At 39.0% G+C, this 19,387-nt stretch overlaps 2 protein-coding genes across 16 annotated transcripts in view; one reads left to right on the forward strand and one right to left on the reverse strand.

The window, feature by feature from the left end:
- The window catches only part of RALGAPA1 (Ral GTPase activating protein catalytic alpha subunit 1), a 276,848-nt gene extending 262,642 nt beyond the window's left edge, over nt 1-14,206 (forward strand). For 3 of the 15 annotated variants that reach the window (XM_021941138.2, XM_021941135.2, XM_021941141.2), the window contains 4 exons: nt 3,393-3,517; nt 4,088-4,118; nt 10,536-10,538; nt 12,868-14,199. In XM_021941138.2, the coding sequence (XP_021796830.1) occupies nt 3,393-3,517; nt 4,088-4,095 (133 nt within the window). In that variant the 3' untranslated portion in view covers nt 4,096-4,118; nt 10,536-10,538; nt 12,868-14,199. Of the gene's footprint in view, nt 1-3,392; nt 3,518-4,087; nt 4,119-10,535; nt 10,539-12,867 lie in introns of all 15 variants that reach the window. The other 12 variants (XM_021941134.2, XM_021941139.2, XM_021941136.2 and 9 more) reach the window with 8 other exon arrangements.
- Nucleotides 14,207-15,490: 1,284 nt separating this feature from the next.
- Nucleotides 15,491-18,489, reverse strand: INSM2 (INSM transcriptional repressor 2). Its single transcript, XM_003901708.5, has one exon. The coding sequence runs from the start codon at nt 18,285-18,287 to the stop codon at nt 16,581-16,583; it is 1,707 nt and encodes a 568-aa protein (XP_003901757.2). The 5' UTR covers nt 18,288-18,489; the 3' UTR covers nt 15,491-16,580.
- Between the last annotated feature and the right edge of the window lie 898 nt (nt 18,490-19,387).

A 19,387-nucleotide genomic window follows, 5' to 3' on the forward strand; every position in this document is an offset into this window, starting at 1 on the left:
TTCAACTTAGATTTGTACTTTAAATTTTTGTTCTGAATTTCTTTGTTTACCTTCACCTTTTTATCATCCTACCCATTTCAGTTTTTTAATTTCAATGCCAGTGGCAACGTGCACTCACCATATAAAACTATAGCTTAAGTTGTCCTGTTGTTGCCAGCTGTGGAGTTTGTGTGCCACTCAATGTATATGTACTAATGACTCTTCCCTAGAGAGAGGCCTTTTATGGAATAAGTGTCTAACCTATTATAATGAGATATAGGAATTAACTACTTTGGATGATTACAATTGCAGATTCTAACAGCACTGTTTGGAACTTTAATCATCTCAATCACAAAAAGCACCTCGTTGTGGACCCATGACTGTGGTTTAAGTGCTTAGAGTTTATTATATTTCCTTAATACATGTTTTTGGAAGTAAAAAAAAAAAGGGGGGGGGAGTGGGGGAAGATGTATGTCCTGTAGATTGGGTTGGCTTGTTTTCATGTTGTTATTTATTAATTTTGCTACATCAAACTGGGAAACTTATAAAGATCATTTAGCTTTTAGAAGGTGATTTACCTTAGATATAATTATTTTACCAAGCTAACAGTGTTTCCTGTAGATGACCCCCCAAAAAGGTAACTTACCTAGTAAGTGATGAGCACTGTAGTTTTTTCATTTAAATTCAACCGTTAATGAGTGCTTCCCTTCACTGTGCCACCTAGACTTGAACTTTTAAAAATAATTTTAGAAAGCATTGTTTTCATTAATGAGATTTATTTGATTTATTGTAAATTTCTTAAATATATTTTTTATACACAATGAATATGTTATATCTGGATAATTTTAGTTTTGTACAGCTGTGTATTAGAGTTTTTTCCATTTTATAAGCTTCTTTTTGTATAAGGAAGTAGAATTAGTCTGCAAAATGTATTTTAGCTAGATAATCATTTTCTTGCTTTGATGAATTTACTACATTAGAAATATCCTCCTTGCTTTAGAAATATTAACATTTGCTTTCTTTCTGCCTAATTTTTATATAAACTCTAAATATAATAAGGTAAAATATTTCATTTATAGGCCCTCTGAAAGTAGAACATTTTTAAAAGCAGGTAGGTGTCTCCACCCTACTTTTCATGAAGCGTTTTACCCATTCAAGCAGACTTTTAAAAACAGCTTGTTTTGATAGCAGACTGTTCTCCTGTGGGCCTTCAGCCTTTGCTTCCTGGCAGCACCTTTGGTGCGAAAAGAGAGTGATCAATTGGAAGACTATCAGTGCCAGCATGCATAGAGTGATAAGTTAACACACCACTGGGAATTTCTAGGGCCCACCAAGATACTTCACTTCTAATGTGCTAACAAGCTCATTTTTCTACCTCTTGCCTCTTCAGTTATTTTTTTTCTCAGAAGAGCTTAGAAGTTGAGTGCATCAGGCATAATGAAAAGCTCTGTAGGAGGGAGAAGCAATAACCCCATTTTTCCCTTTTCAGCCAAATAGAAAATTAGTTTCTGGTAATACACAAAGGCCAGTATTTTTTGTACAAGGGGCACTGCTGTGAATCAAAGGACTCTATTAACTGCAGAAAATTCGGCAGCTGTGAATCTCCCCCAATGAAAAAAGTACTTTCCAACAAGTTGTGAGATATGTGGTATTATTTAGATTGTACCATCAGTTTCATCCTCTTCCATTTATAACCATATACCCCCTTTAAAAGTGTGCTATATTACTTGTTTATGTTAAGACTCAAAAATGTCTGTATTATCCTCATGTAAAATCCTTGATGCTGATCATTTTAATATGCATCTTGTCCTGTTGCTTCCCACCTCAGAGGTAAAATTCTTTTGAAGTTCATCCCCAGTATACAGAATGGAAAGTAATAGATTGCTAGGAATTGGGATTCGAGGTTATTTTCATATTTGATACATAAGATAAATTGTAATAGAAGCAGATAAATTGTAATATAAAAGCCACTTAGCAAAAGATACCACAATCAAAGTCCAAGTGCATAATGAATATAGTCTTGCCTTTAACTCTTACACTTTTTTTTTTCTCTTCTTAGTAAACTTGTAAATATAATTAACTGGCCGTGGTATCTCCCATTGAATTATTTAAAATTATCTTCGTCTCAAATTATTTTTTGGGTCTTGTAGGCTTAGTCTACAATTTCTAGAATTTTAAAACTATATAATAATTAAATAGCAATTTTTAAAAATAAGGAATTTTGAGGGGAAATATTAAAGTGGACTTTGGGGAAAAATTCAGTGGAAAAAAAGAAGAACTGGTAGACAAATCTTTATTATCCTTATTTAAATGTCTTATGTAAAGCCTGTCAACATAGCACACTGAGTACCACAGGGAAACTTTTAAAAGTTTTAAAAGAAAGGTTAACTGATTTCTCAGTTCAGGAACTATACGACATGAAGTCAGCATGTGAGTTTTTCCTGATAATTGTATGTTGCTGCCTGCTGCTCTACATTTTGACAGCCATTTCCATAGTTGCTTTCGTGAACAACAGAAATATTCTCTCTCTTTCTCGCCCTCTCTGTGCTAACAGCACAATCAGGCCTGCTGAAACAGGAAGCCTGGAGTGGGTTGTTCAAAAGCAACAACACTTCAAGGTACTGGTTGCTTGTCAATAATATCAGAGAAGAAAATGTGGTGAAAGGGAACTACAGTATTTTTCCGTCAGTGTCAGTGCCCTGGAGATGCTTTGTTAGACAGTATTTAGGAGTCCTGTGGACTCTTTGCAAATATTCCTGCTTGTTTCAGTGTTATAATTGACTAGGTATTTTTTCCCAGCATACAGATTCAGCTATGTATTTATCTTAACCACATGGAGTTATTCGAGGATTACAGCAACAGTAGTCTTCCATTCAAAATGAGAACAATTGTTGAGAAAATGCAGGGATTTTAGAAAAAGAAGAAGATATGTAGGAATTTTTCACAATAAATCTTTACAAATGAAAAACAGAATTTTGGACATAGTATCTTAAGCAACATTACAATGTTTATTGCGTGGCTTTTGAGAGTAAATCTGCAGATGTGATTAATAAGATAAGATGAGCCTAGGCTGATAGAAATTTCAGCCTAGACTCCTGATAGAAATTGAATCCTTTCTCAAGTAAACTGTTAATTTCCTTCATTTCAGCAGTTTAGTATTATTGTAATTATTATCTAATAAATGTCTCCTTGTTAAGCTGTCATTTATAGTGGGATCATGAAGAGTAAACGTACATTAAAAACTGTATTTTTGCACTTCAAAAAGCCATACTGTTAATGATACATAAGAAATATTAGTGAATAATTCTATTTATTAAGAAGTAATGGCTTAGCAATCATAGCAGTCCTTTTTGATAAGATTTTTTTTCCAGTATAAGCTGCACTTAAGTTTATCCTTAACCAAAGGAAATCAGCTATGAGGAGAGAGCACGGTACCTGCAAACAATTGTCCAGCACCACTTAGAACCAACAACATTTGAAGATTTTGCAGCACAGGTTTTTTCTCCAGCTCCCTACCACCATTTACCATCTGATGCCGGTAAGATTAAAAGCAAGTATTAGTTACTTGTTATTGGAACTTGAAATGCAGTACCCTTTTGTTCTAAAAACTTGCTTGAAAAAAATTCTAATCATTGAAATACGAATTTTGTATCACTATTTAATATTTGAATTTGGCCTATAAATTTGATTTATGGTTTCTTTTACCTAAATGCAGTTCCTTAAAAGGTTAACAAACTTCATAAAAGTACATGTACCACATTTTATATGAGCTAATATTCAATGACTCTTGCATCTTCTGGAATCATTTCTGAAGTATCTGCAAAAGAAATACAAGTTAAGCATGCACTCTGAACTTTAGAGGATCAAATTTTATGGCCAAAAATATCACCCTATCATCTCTGATTTTACAGATAAAGCTAAAATAACTGGTCTAGATTTAGAAGTATTTGATATTGTAATTCATGTTATAATAATTAAAGATTGTAAGAGGGTACTGCATTTTACGATAATTTTGAAGAAATCAGTAAGAAAATAAATGACTCGTGGCCTTCCTATTCTGTAATATCTTGCACTCCTTATGATTGTTTCATTTATTTTCCCTCTTTAGATCATTAAATATCAGTTCTGTTTATCTGAAGGTAAGACAAAGTGTCAACCAAAACACCCTCTGTTCTTCTCCCATTTCCTTTTTTCAAAATTAGCAAGCTCTAAGCTTGTAACTTAAACAATAAATAAACTTAACACTGTCCAGTTCATACTAAACATTTCAGAAATTGTCACTAAATTTTTTCCAGTATTATACTGACTAACCCAGGTCTGCATGAAACACTAACATGGTTTGGGGATAAAAATAACTAATAATAGAATCCCTTGGTTGAAATTAGTTACACCTTGTTATATTGACCTTTTTTTTTTCTGTTTCTCAGCATGAAAAAGTAGTACTATTGAACTGAAGTAGTGTGTCTTTGTATTTTGTGATGTGTTGCATTGTTATGGGATATCCTAACTCATCAAATGATAACTCTCTGTGTGCCTTGCACTTCACTAGGCACCTGAAATACAAAGATGACTGTTGTAATGGTATTCAAGGAAAGCAGGAAAAGAGAACATAATATGCTTGAAGTTTATCATAATAAACCTTCAAATTCTCTTTATATTAAATAAGTTTTCTTTATATTAAATAAATTCAAAAGGCACAACACTTCTAGCCTAATTTATTTGGAAAAAAGTTACTGTAATTCTCAATTGAGATTTAGTTAGTGAAATTAAAGCTTCCATTCCTGTCATCATTAAATTGCCATTAGAAAAATAATTTTACAAAAAAATTTAGATCCCTTTCAGGTAGTATAAAAGACCTATAGCAAAGAGAAAATCATATTAGACCAGGTTGAATCCTTTGAAAGAGATAAAAAGTCTAAGATTCACTTTAATGGATTGACACTATTCAAAATTACTCAGTTTGGCATTAAAAAAGATGGTAAAAGAGAAATATTAAAAATTAATGAACAGCAAAATAACTAAGTGTATCTGGCAGTTTTATTGTTTAATAATGGAGAATGTCTGATAAAATGTCAGACTATATTAAAAGAGATATAAATAACACTTGTGTATCATATAGTCAAGCTATAAATTTCACAAGTGAAAAATATTGATAATAGAACCACACTTGGGCTAACTTTCCCCCTTAAATTGATAAAGACTGTTCAGTTCTCATTTGTCGTCGTTTACCAGCTGTACTCTTTCGTATTTGTCATCTTAATGTTCTCCCCATATTTTGCATGTTATCCTGCACATTTGGCCAGGTATTATGGAAGTGAGTAGTGTTCTCACTTCTAAGACATTAAAGGATGCTACAGCAGCCAAGTCAAGGTTCTGTTGGCTTCATTTTTAATGTGTCTTACAAAATTATTGTGTAAGTTGTTTAAAATAACACTTATGATCGTCTAAATAGTAGTAAAAATGTGAATTTGAACATGAACCTAATATTATGGTACAAATTTTTTTCAGTCAACTTTTAAGAGTTGTCACTGCATTTAAGAACCATTCTCTAATTTTAATATGCACTCTAATTTTCAAAAGGGTGTTTTTGCTTGTAAATAACTTGTGCCAGTATTACTGAATACATTTCTATATAAGTTTTTGCAGACTTTAATAGTTATGACAGAAATTTTTATCAGAGTGGTTCTCAGTTCAACACAAAATAAAAATGAAATATTTATTCTTACAGTAGCAAAAACATAAAATCTGAAAAATAATTTTTTTCCAGTTATCTCAAATCTAAATTTTTCTGTCATAAATCCCATACATAGAGAGCTCCCTTTAAAGTTATATGTCAGAGTGAACAGAGAAGACATAAAATGAGCTGCATAATAGCAGTTTGGACCTGACTGCTGGTTTGCAAAAATGACATAATAGTGTAAAGTTTTTAATCTTTTTTCTAGCATAAGTATAAAATGTGTTCACCACATTGAGGAAATGGATTCATAATTGCAATTGAAAATCAACTTTAGATATCCTGTGCACACCCTGTGTATATAAAATAGTAGTAATCAATACTAATGTAGTCATTTGAAATTAAGTTTTAAAGAAATGCCAGAATGGTGATTATATTCTGTCTAACCAACCCTGTAACATAATTATATTCAGTGGAATAGTATAGAAAAATAATATTTTTCTAAGATTTCTTAATTTGGTTCAAGATTATCTAAAACCCACTTTCTGGTTAGCGGTAACGTGCATATCAACTGTGGTGACATTTAAATCCGAGAAAACATTTTTCCGTGTTACTTTCAGTATTATTAAAATAGATATGAAAGATTTTGGTGCATCATAGTTGATCCATAAATTTCATAACTGTATTTTCTCAAAATGTACTGTCTGTGGCAGTAGACTGATACTTAAGGGAAATTATTTTTATCCCTAAGGTCATTGAGGGAAATATCGTGATGTCACACTTTGTTGATCTTTCATAACTACGTTAAAATATTATTAGATTTTTCTTGTCTTTTATTTTTAAAAAATTACAGGAAAAAATCCCTTTATCTTTGTCAGGCGTGTGTGTGGAAAATATCAAAAGTTTTTAGTGACTTCTTAAAGTTTTTTCATATTTACAAACACCTCTCCTTTAATTACAAACTTTAGAATGAAATTACTGCTCTACTTGGCCAGATTACACTGTTTGTTCAATATGTACTTGTGTCTCCCAATGTTACATTGTCTTTTCAACGTCATCTTTTTTTATTTTGTAATAAGAGAAATTCTAGAATGTCAACAAGAAACAGGATCCTGTTTTGCTGAAAGTGTATAGTAAATATTAATTGGTTTAACTTTCTCAATTTCAACATTAAAAATATACTCATAATTTTTTGGAGTATTATGTCTTTACGTTACAGATTTTAGCTGTTTAACAACTAAAAAGGGTTGATAGGTGTTTCTCTCTGTCTTCATATATACATAGATATACATTCACAAACATATATCTATACATACATAACACTTTTTATAATTACTTTTGGAGAATATAGGCGTTCCTATTTAAAGGAATATTATAAAATTAATAAAATTCAAATATAATTTTTATGACACCAAATTCAGAGATAATCCACAGCGACTATGAAAACCTAGAGTAGTATGTAGTCTGCCTTCTAACCTCAGTTGTGCTGTTAATTTGCAAAATCTATCTTCCCATATGTAGATAGGATGGGATTTATGATGGTCAGATCTATTTCTTTGAATCTTTGAGTGGGATGGATCATCAAAATTTAGCCATTGCTTTAGATAACCTCTTTTAGCTCAATGTCCTTCTGTAAAAGTTATTTAAACTACTCAGGCTTTGAAATGTTCTGAAATAAAATATTTTAGCTCCTTAGAAGATAGTTATTTTATAAGTATCTTAAATATTAGTAAGTGCCAACAGAAGAATTAGTTTCCTGCAATATATAACATAAGCTATAAATTTGTTTATTTAATAATTTGGTTTTTTTTTCATTTTTGTTTTTTTGAGACAGAGGCTGGAGTGCAGTGGCACAGTCTTGGCTCACTGCAACCTCCGCTTCCCGGGTTCAAGCAATTCTCCTGCCTCAGCCTCCCAAGTAGCTGGGATTACAGGCACACGCCACCACTCCTGGCTGATTTTTTTATTTTTGGTAAAGACGAGATTTCACCATGTTGGCCAGGCTGGTCTCAAACTCCTGACCTCAGGTGATCCACCCACCTCAGCCTCCCAAATTGCTGGGATTACAGGTGTGAGCCACCATGCCTGGCTAGTTAATGTTTTTAAAAACAGATTCCTACTCATATTAATTTATCATTAGATTAGCCTGAAATTATAGGCAGCCATATATGTTCTGTTTGATACTTTGAACTTGGAAATTTGGCTTATATGTTGTTGACCAAGAGGCAAGTAATAATCTTAAATAGGACCCACTAACCTTTTGTGATGACTGCTGGTTCAGTTTCCACATAGAACATTCATTCAGATGTGAAATTTTTGTAATGAAAATAATAAAATAATAATTGTGCTATTACTGAGTGCCAGACACTGTGCTCGGTACTGTACATACATTCTCTCATTTAATCTTCGTTGCAGTTCTATGAAATTTAAAAGAAAAAAATGCTTACCCAGAGTCACCTGGTACTTTGTCAAGCTAGTATTTCAACTTAGACTGATGTGACTTCAGAGGGCATGATCTCAACTATTACAGTTACCCAGTTAGTCTAAATATTTTCATCCCCTTCCTGCTGTTGATTGAGAGAAAGAGAGATATTGCCCAATAACCTGTCGTATTTACAAATTATAAATTGTTAAAGATTTTTATTTTAAGGGTTTTATTTTCCCACCCATTGAAAAATCTTTTTTTTTTTCCATGTATCTTCAAGGTTGCCAGGGGGGAAGTATGAGCTTTGGAATCAAACTAATCTGGATTTAATTCCTAGTTCTGCCAGTTGTTATCCATATAAATGCAAATTAATCAACTCTTCCAATTTTTTCATTTCCAAAATTTTCATTTACAAATTTTGTCATTTGTAAAATATGACAAGCTTGACGTGATTTATTCTAAATCTAAAATACTAGTAGTTCTTGAATGTTATCTTAAAATGGAACCACATGTTTCCCTTTATTTCTCTACTATTTTAAATTGTTATTTCCCAGCCAGGCATGGTGGCTCACGCTTGTAATCCCAACATTTTGGGAGGCTGAGGCAGGCAGATCACTTGAGGCCAAGGGTTCAAGACCAGCCTGGCCAACATGGCAAAACCCTTCTCTACTAAAAACATAAAAATTAACTGGGCATGGTGGCACACGCCTGTAATCCCAGCTACTCAGGAGGCTAAGGCAGGAGAATCACTTGAACCCAGGAGGCAGAGACTACAGTGAGCTGAAATCATGCCACTGCACTCCAGCCCGGGTAACAGAGTGAAACTCCCTCTCAAAATAAATAAAAATAAAAAAGAAATTGTGTTATTTCCTTTACGATATTCAGTGCCATCCATGCGAGTCTTAATAACTTATCAACTCCTTTAAAAATATTAAAAGCAAGGTTATTTGGGTAGCCTTTAACCTTTACTATAAGGTTGTATTTTATAGAACTATCAACATAAGAGAGAATAAATTTCCCTCAAACTAAATTTAATGGTGTGTTGTGCTTTTCACATTTGAACAATAATATTTTGTATAGGTGGTCATTTTCTTCAAAAATATTCCTCATTTCTATCCCTTTCTTTCTAATCCTCATCTGTTCTGATTCAAAATGTATCAGCTTTTATTTTTCTGTTTAATAGCCTTATTATGTAGCTATACTTACTGTGCACCTACTATGTGCCAGTATCTTTGCATATGTAATCTTAATCCCTGTGACGACTTGACAAAATAGCAAGTATTATCTCCATTTTACGAATACAAAAATGTCTCAAGTCAGTTTGCCCAAGATCAAACAGATGGTAAAGTGACAGAGTCAGCATTTAATCTAGGACTGTCTAACCTATGCCCATGTTCTTTCTAATACATCACATTGTCGCTGGAGTTCAGTATTAACTGAAATTGCTTTTAAAGATACAATATTTTATAGGGCTATATTTGCCCAATAATTAGCAGCTTTAAAGCAGTCATACCTGTCATCAAACAGTACAAACGAAACCACAATTAAAAACGATCTTTCAAGCTCCCTCTTATAATCCCTATAGATCCCAAAAGTCATATTTATTATGTTAATTGTAATAATAGTTTATTGTAATCAATGTGCAATATATTAATCAATTTATCTCATCAGATTACACAGTCTGTGTGAGCACTGTAAGAATGTTAGTAACAGATACAGTATGCACAAACATAGGAGCTCATGTGTACTCTTAAAACCTTATCCTTGAGGATATATTAATAATAGAAATAAGTCAGAATTCTTTATGACTCAGGTAGTATAAATCAACAGGTAGACTATGATGTGAAATGAAATGTAGGTTGTTACTACATTTTTTACATCTAAAATTGAAGTCTTTCCATCGTAAATTATTTATGGAGTTTGGGAATGTTGAATATATACCACAAATATAATTTGCTAAATTGTTAGGAAGTACTGATAACTATACACCACACACACTAAAAATCCTAATTTGATTCAATTGAGTGAAGGAAGATTTCACTTTGAAGGCAGTGAGGAAGACATGGAAGAATTGTTTTTGAGGAAAACATTCTTTGAGTTTGTCATAATGTAGAGCAGTGCTCTCTCTGATAAAACTTTCTATGGTGATGGAAATGTTCTATATCTGCACTGTCTAATGTGGAAGCTGCCAACTACATGTGGCTGTTGAACACTTGAAATGTGGCTAGTGTACTGAGGAACTGAATTTTTATTTAATTCATTTTAATTCAATAAATTTAAACTTAATGTGGCTGTGGCTACCATATTGGACAATGCAGCTCTAGAGATTTTATGTCTGAGTGATTAGGATAACATGCCACCAGTACAGTGAACACTTTTAAGAGGTAGATATTTACAGAATCTCTCATAGACCTTTTTTCTTCTTTTCTTTTTTCCTATTTGAACTTGTTTTGTTAGTTGGTAAGTATAACATTTGAATTTACAAAGCATTGTCATTGTGAACCATCATCCTAACTCATTGCATGCCCAATTATATTTCATAATAAACGCCTTTATTCCTCTCTCTCTGCTCCTCGGTTAACACCTATAAAATTCTGCACTTGTGTCTCTCATATCTGTTATCTATCTTCTCTTTTGCTCTCTCACTTCTGCTTGCTACTCCATTTCTTCATTCACAACAAAGAAAGAAATGCAGTGATAGTTCTCTTCCTCCCAAAACCTCCGCTAGAAAACATTGGCCATCTCAAGGTAAACAGCAGTGGGAGGGCCTCTCATGATGGCCGGGAATGATATGCATTACCAGAAAAGCATGAGCTACTACTGCTCTTCACTTTCCTTCTGCCATCCATCTGCCGTGCTTCCCTAAAGGGGGCCATGGATTCATATTCTCCCATAAATTTTCCAGTATGGGTCTGCTATGAACCAATTCAGATCTTCAGGAAGAGTAAAGGTGAACAGAAATATGTTTCCTTCTCCTTGTATTTTGAAGGCCAGTCTTATTTCAATTAGAAAATAATGCTGGAAAAGTTACTTTGAGAAGAAGGGCAATTGACCTAGATTATGAGTGACAGAATATTTTTCCTTGGAAACATATTTTTTCTTAAGTATAACTCTAACATTTGGTCTTAAGAACATTTTGAAGGCCGGGTGTGGTGGCTCATGCTTGTAATCCCAGCACTTTGGGAGGCCCAGGCAGGCAGATCATGAGGTCAGGAGATTGAGACCATCCTGGCCAACATGGTGAAACCCCATCTCTACTAAAATACAAAAAAATTAGCCGGGCGTGGTGGTCCACACCTATAGTCCCAGCTACTCAGGAGGCTGAGGCAGGGGAATCACTTGACCCTGGGAGGCGGAGATTGCAGTGAGCCCTTAGATTGCACCACTGCACTGCAGTGTGGCAACAGAGTGAGACTCCCATCTTAACAAAAAAAAAAAAAAAATTGAAGTATTCTACAAAGACATATTCTCAATTGCTTAAGACATCTCAATAGGATCTTCACCCCTTATTGAACTTTTTGTTTTTCTTTATAAACATCAGTAACTTCAGTTTAAGCACAAACATTTCATATATATGAAAGTGCTAGCCTATTTCCTAGTTTGAAGTATCAATGAGGTGCTACATTTGCTAACAAATATGCCGAAAGTCTCCCTGTAAAGTAAGGACATGTATGTATACAGTTAAACTTGCAACCTGTGTGGTGTTTTTGTTTGTAAAACACATAAAGAAAATTTTCATGTACTTAAGACCCATAAAATCTGGATTAAAATGCCTTAAAATATCCAGAATTTCTTGTTCTTACTCTGTTTTCAGATTTTTTTTTTCTGAAGGACTTTTATTTTTAATGTGATTTTAATCAATTACTTATTTTGTTTAGGAAATATTTGAGAGCCTACAATGTGCAAGGTTCTGTAGTATTGCTGCATATTAGAGAATAATAATTTATAGAAATAAAGTACAGAGATGAAAAACTACTTTATAAATGACACAAAGAACTTTCCTATTTGATTTTGTTTTACTTCTAAAATTGTGTATCTACTAATTCTACTGGTTACCTGCTTGCTTATGATTGAATAAGATACCTGCAAAAGTTTTTAAGTTAATGAAAACAAAAGCATTGTTTATCTCTTTTACATTAAGACATCTTGGGGGAGTCAGTTTGCCTTTTTTTAACTGACATTCAGATGAGAATTCTTGTCCCCTCATACACAAATTTATCTTGCTCCTTCTTAAAGCCGTATTTAAATACCTAGCATGTATATGATCTTATATTGCTGAGTTCCTTTTTTTGTTTTGTTTTGTTTATAAGGGCATCTAGTGAAACTGACATCCGTTTTGAAACCCGTGGTTCCAAAAGTGTTTGGAACTGTTTGGTGCTGTTTTTCAAGTTTGAGTAGTGAAGGCCCTTTTCTTGGTTGTACCCTGAATCCTAGAGATAGGAATTGGTCCTTCTCACCTGCTTCTTGACCCCTTCCCTGCATGCTAATGGTGCTTTGGATCCTTGTTCTTTCTGGCTCAAAGATTTTGCTCCCCACTGCTTTTTCCAGGGTTCTAGCCCTGGGAATGATGATTGGCGCTTTCTTGCTAATATAATGACATGAGCCAGCAGATTGCTGGGTTTTAAATACATTAGTAGACTATTGTAACAAGCAAGTTTGGGGCTTGCTTTTTCCCTCAAAAGACCTTATTAAGGGATGGGATCCTTGCTGCAGATTAGTAGCAGAAAGATTACTTCTCAGGGGATGAGAGGCTGGATAACTGTAGTAATGCTCTTGCTGTTTCCTACAGGCTCCTACCCAGAGATTCTACCCAGTGAAACTCCCACAGCAACGCAGGTAGATGGGGCTGACCTGGCCTCTCCAATGTCTCCTCGAACTAGCAAAAGCCGCATGTCCATGAAGTTGCGTCGTTCCTCTGGCTCAGCCAATAAATCCTAAGGAGACAGCCCAACAGTGATCAGCAGTAGCCACCTTAGCACGAACATAGGGTTAACCCTTTCAGTCCTTTGTGTCTGCCATAACATGCATGTTTCTTCCTGTACATTTATTTGAGAAAACACTGGATTTAAATAATTTTAAATAATTTGTAGCTTAATATTAAAGATTTGGGTTATTTATTGTTTCATTTTTTTCCCACAGTCCAAGCTGCCATATTTTGAGGGCAGGGGGGAGTTTTATTCTACACCCTTTACCTTCCTAGATAATTATGTCTAAGTAGTTTTATCTTTAATTTCATGGTTAACTTTGAGCCAAAATACAATTGGACAACTAGTCTCATTATTTATTGTGCCCCATTGCAACTTTATGGTTCAATAAATATATAATTTTTTACAAATGTAAAATTTTAAATTTAAGCATTTGTAAAGTTACAGCAAAAGATGTACCTGTTAATACACAGAATGTGTACAGATTATTTATGTTATGACAATAAAACACTCAAAATAAATGGTCTTTAGCATCTCAAATTCCAACTGAAATCATTTTAGTGTTAACTTTTCTTCCCAAAGCAATGTCTCATTTCTTGGCTGTGCAGGTGATGCCATGTTATATCCAATAACTAGAAAAATCACTGTGCTGAACTTTGATTTATGTTTAACTTCCAAGTATTTTTCTAATGTTTTGCATTTCAAGTGGTATCACTGTTAAATGCCATTTGTTTTCAGATTGTGGCCTTTTATTATTGGCTGCTAGATCCTGGTGTATCTATGTTCTTTTTTAAGCACCAAAAAGAAGATAGGGAAGAAAAGAAGGAAAATTTTCTGATGTAAGTATGTTGTTCAAATTATGAGTATTATTTTTAAAAAAGGAAAAGGAACGTGACCCAGGAGTCTAAGTTAAATCTAATATTGTTAATACTGAACTTGCAGGTGCAGGTTGGTATACATTCCACCCTCTAGAAGTATTTTCTTACAGTAGATAAGCTGCTCACATTTTATTTTGAATGGGCATCTCCTGAGGAAATGTAGCATGACATTGGTACTAACTGCATGTGTAAATACATCATACTGGCAAACCATAAAATATAAATTATGTATCATCATTCATGTAGTATCTATAATTTGTAACAGTGGGGGGAAAAGGTGACATGGTATTTAATAATACAATAAAAATATTCTTATCACTTCCTATCCATGAGTATTGATGTGTCTTCTATGTTTCATATATTTTCAATAAGTAGGGCTATATGAAGTGAGGAGATTTAAAGCATGAACCTAGATTATCTTAGCTAATCATGAAAAATGAACTTGAATTCCCTTTTCAAGATACATTCCAACTTATTTCTCAGTGATCCTACCACAGTCATTAAAAACACAGGAAATTTTACATCTTCATAAAGGCTGGCCAGAAACTTCACCCAATGCGGTTGGTTAGATTGTTAGTTTATCTCAGCTTCATGTTTTTGTTTTTTGAGACGGAGTCGTGCTCTGTCACCCAGGCTGGAGTGCAGTGGAGTGATCTCGGTTCACTGCAACCTCCACCTCCCAAGTTCAAGCAGTTCTTCTGCCTCAGCCTCCTGAATAGCTGGAGCTATAGGCGTGTGCCACAATGCCTAGCTAATTTTTTGTTTTTTGTTTTTTGTTTTTTTTAGTAGAAATGGGGTTTCACTGTGTTAGCCAGGACGGTCTCGATCTCCTGACCTCATGATCCGACCGCCTCGGCCTCCCAAAGTGCTGGGATTACAGCTTCATGTTTTTTTGATTCTTAAATTTTACTTTGTTTTATAATATACTTTCAGCAATAAAAGTTTGTACTGACAAGTTTTCTAAGACAACCTTTCAGAACTTCTGTGCACTCAATTTTTTGTTTTCTTACAAATGAAAACTAAAAGTCCTATGTAAGCTGATGTAGAAGATAAACAAATGGATAGAGTCCTTGGGAAGAAGATTGAACAATATAAACAATTTCCTGCAGCCAAGGTGAAGAATTACAAAAAGGAAAATCAGAGTAACTGCATACATGTTTCTAAAGTGCTATAAAAAAATTAATGGATTGATGATACATAACAATATGGAGTAAAAATACAAACCTGAAATAGTGAAATTAATTAACACCATTAAAATACTTTTTTTCATCTTCAGGTAACACTGTTCACTAGTTTGAAATATATATACATACTTAAAATATATTTTCTGTCGACATTTCTTGGGGGGATGTCTTTTTTAGATTTAAAGACTAGTGCATATTCCTTGCCTTTTGGAGCTCAGTCTTTGCAGCCATACTTCAAAGGAAGATTTTTCATTGCATTCCTGCACCATTACATTCATTTGCAAAATATTTCCGTCTTTGTATTCTGTCCAAATGGGTCACTAACATTCTAAAACAAGATAGCGACATTGGGTAGATAAGAAATGTGACTTTGAAAATAGGCTGTGTTCAACAGGATTCTTAAGACAAACACAACACAACAAAAGCACAGACTATGTACATTTATTTGGTGGTAAGCGTCTTACAAATATGGGCTTTCTGTCAAGCAGTGCTTAGCCAGTGTCCCAACTCTGGCTATTAAGGAATTAGTACAGAATATACACTGAAGTGGTTTTTTTAAAAAAATCAAAAGTTGCTGAAAAGAAAATACTGAATATTGAGCAAATTGCCATTCAGTTCCCTAGTGGATTATAGGTGTTAACATCTTCCTTAAGCTGTACATATTTTCATAATGAATACACAGTATGAGATTTACAGCAGAAGCATTAAACAGTTTGGGTGAAACCCCATTAAAACAGTCAAACTTGAGGAAACGACTTCTGTATTTCCAAAAAGCCATTTAAAGAAAGGTTTGAAGTAGCTCTTCCTGAATACTGCACACAAAATAGCTGAGAATTTTAGGGGGTGTCTCAACTCCAGTAAAATAGCATCCTCCCCACCTCCAAACACCAACTTAAGAATGGACATGTACATATAATTGGGCAAAGGAAAGTTTACGGGGGAGATCCCCACGCACCCCAAAAGCAGCAAACATCCTCTTACATTTTCTGCCAGGTCTTGAATCTCCTTAAGTTTGGCACCAGTCACATAACTTTTAATTCACAGATACAGTGCAAAATATCTGATCCTATTGAGACAGAAGCTGCATAGGCGCCTGTGATGACAAGAGGAAAAAAACATTGGTGACTCCCAAAGGGTAGCCAGAACCCTTTGTGGACACTGAGACATGCACGCATTCACCGCGACTTTCCATAGGAATTACAAATCATATAGGATTCGTTAGGGTCTCCAGAGTTTTAAGGGGGAAAAATCCTATTTTAGTGGGGAAAGTGAGAAGGATTTAAAGCTGACAGGCTTTGATCTCAAGGTTTGTACCATATACATACCTGCTCTAGAAAGGGATATTACATTTCACTGTCTGCTCCTCTGGTAGAACATTGACTACAGGGAGAATTTTAGGAGGGAGAAACATAGGAAGGAATGAAAGTAAACTTGCAAGTTGAAGAAAGCCCCACAGAAATTCCCATGATCTGTTTCCTCTAAGGCCAACCTCGAAATCATCCTTTCTTTCGTCCCTCAGCAGCCAGGCCGCAGTGGCATCTGCAGCAGCAGCACTTGCCGGCTTTCTGAGGGGTGGCACTTATTGATGTGCCGGGTCAGCCCCGGAGAACTAAAAAAAGTGGACGGGCAGTGCTTGCACGAGAAAATTTGTTGGGCACTCCCGTCAGATGGCCCGCTAGGGCCCGGCGTTTCGGAAGGAGCCCCCGCCAGAGCGGGCAGGAGCAGCTCCTCGCGGACAGCATGCCACAGCCGGTGCTTCTCCCTGATATCTGCGGTAGGGAAGTGCGCTCCGCACAACGGGCAAGCGAAGGCAAGTGGGGCACCGCGTTCGGAGCCAAAGCCCGGCGCTAGCGCACGGACCGAGCCCGCCTCGTGAGTGCTCAGGTGCTTGCGCAGATAGGCTTGGCGACGAAACTTTTTGTGGCAATATGGGCACACGAAAATTTCGGATCCCCCGCCACCACTGGTACTGCCCGGCACAGGCACCCGGCGCCCGAACACCCCCTCCGTGTAGGGGCCCTGTGGCAGCGGTGGCTCTGGATGCGTCAGCACCTGGAGGCCCTGCCTCGGGGCGCTGTCCGGGTGCTGATCCGTCCCGGAGCTGTCCCTGGCCTGCGGGTGCTGATCCGCAGTCCGCTCTATCCGGCTGTTCTCCTTTCCCTCCTCCAGAAAAGATGCAATGGCCCCGGAGTCCCGGGAGGCCGAAGACGACGAAGAAGGCGGCTTCCCGTCGGCGGAGGAGACTGTGGCGGCGTTTGCAGCCGCGGGACGCGGCTTATGCCAGCGGCGATGGGAGGCCAGGTTCGCAGGACAGCTGAACACCTTGTCGCACTCAGGGCAACGGTACTCTACGCGCACGATGCGGGAGCAGCGGTGCTGGGCCAGCGCGAAGGGATCTGCGTACTGCTCCTTGCACAGCTGGCAGATGAACTCGCCCAGCGGCGTGCGGCTGCCCCCCAAGCCCCGAGACGGCGCTCCGGGCTCCTCCTCCTTGATCTTCAGGCCCAGGACAGGGGATGTGGTCACCTCATCGGCAAAGCTCAACTTCCTCATGGCCTTTGGCTTCTTGATTCCCGTGGCTGCGGGTCCAGACGCGCAGCCCGTGGGTGCCTTGCCACGGCGCTCGCCGCCGGCCGCCCGTTTCAGACTCTGCAGGGCGGTCGAGAGGGGCACAGGGTCCGGCTGAAGCGCGGGCTCTGGGAACGGCGCCCGGAGCGGCAGCAGGAACTGCTCCCCCGAGGTCGGTGCGGCTGCTGGCGCCACGGAGCAGGAGAAAGCGGCCACGGCGGCGGCGCCCCCGGGAAAGGACTCGGCGGAGACGGGCGAGCTGAGGCAGCGCTCCAGGAACGCCCGACGCAGCTCTGCGCCGGCCGGCTTCGCTGGACTGGGGCTGGGGCCGGGGCTGCGGCTGGGCCCGGGACCTTCCCTGCCACCCGCCCGCCACTCCGCGCCTTCCCGCCCGCCCGCCCCCGGGCTCACCCCAGCCGCCCGACATGGCGACCCCGACAGTTCCCGGGCCGCCTCCTCCGTCAGCCCCTTTCCGGGTTCCTCCCGGGTGGGGGGGGCCGCCCGCTCCGTACCGGGCAAGGAGGCCCTGGGAGCCTCCTCCAAGAAGGGCGGCGCCCCCTGGGGCCCCAGCAGAGGGAAGACATGCTCCGCAAGGCGAACTCGGTACGAGCAGCCTGTCCGTTTAGTTCGCTTCACCAGGAAGCCCCTTGGCATGGTGGAGTCGAGAGCGCTCGGGGACAAGAGGAAAGGGGGCGCCACGGGGACTGAGAGCCGGACAGCAGATGAACTAGAAGAGCTTCGCCGCGGCTGTCATGCCGGGGCTCTCTTTATAGCTGAGACGCGGGCCGGGGTCCCGCCGGGCCGCCCCGGGCTGGTCCGGCCAATCAGGAGTAGGAGCGGGCGCCGGGGGCGGGGCTTTCTCTCTTCCCGACTCACGGAGCAGACGAATCTGGCGGCTGCGCCGGACGCCCAGCCCCGCCTCACAGCGCCGTGGACCTGCCCCTGCGGCCGGCTGGGTCCGCCTCCCGCTGCAGCCTCCCGGGCGAAGACGCCAGACGGTAAGGTCCAGAGTGTGAGGGAGCTCGACACTCCCCTACTCGACCGCCTCCGCGGAGCGTCCCACTGGGGAGCCAGGCGAAAAGGCCACCTCACGACGCCCTCCGCTTGGGCCGGGACCCGGCTACCCCATACGCGAGGGCGTCTGGCTGAAAAGCTCCGGCCCTGCGCCGGACGGCCGAGCGGAAGGGGCAGTGGGCAGAGGGTGTGGCGCAGACCACTGGGTGGGTGTCCGCGAGGGAACCAGTGCACGTCCTTTGCGGGTATTGAGCTAATGAGAAGTGCGACCGAGCGGCCGAGCAGCTGACTCCACCGCCCTGTGGCTGCTCTTGGCGGCGGGAGCATGTCCGCCCGCCTGTATCGATCGGGCCCGCGCGCGGCGGCGACACTCGAGAGTTCATCTCCGCAGAAGGGCTCTCAGCGCGGGAGAGCGTGCCTGCCCGCCGCCAGCCTCCGAGTCGGGACGCCCGAGCGCGGCTGGGTCCTGGGCCTCCGCGCTCTTAAGTGCTTCTCCTCGATGGGAGCAGGAGTAGGGAGAGGAAAGGAGGATCTCATTTTCCACTGTCCTCACATAAAGTGGTTTCTCTGTTCACACTTTCCACTTGTACTACCCAGAGTATGACTTAATGCCTAACCGGCCTGTTTAGCATGGAGTAGATTGAGTGAGAAATGCCAGGGGAATCAGCATTACAGCTGCTTCCCCGTACACCACAAGTGATACTTTGCAAAAGGTGTGCTGTAGAGCAAACTCTACAGAT

Source organism: Papio anubis, chromosome 7 (assembly GCF_008728515.1).
Source record: "Papio anubis isolate 15944 chromosome 7, Panubis1.0, whole genome shotgun sequence".
Lineage (NCBI taxonomy): Eukaryota > Metazoa > Chordata > Mammalia > Primates > Cercopithecidae > Papio > Papio anubis.

What these genes read in the sequence shown, in the direction of transcription:
- INSM2 (XM_003901708.5), bottom strand. Translation starts at nt 18,287, where the DNA reads ATGCCAAGGGGCTTCCTGGTGAAGCGAACTAAACGGACAGGCTGCTCG.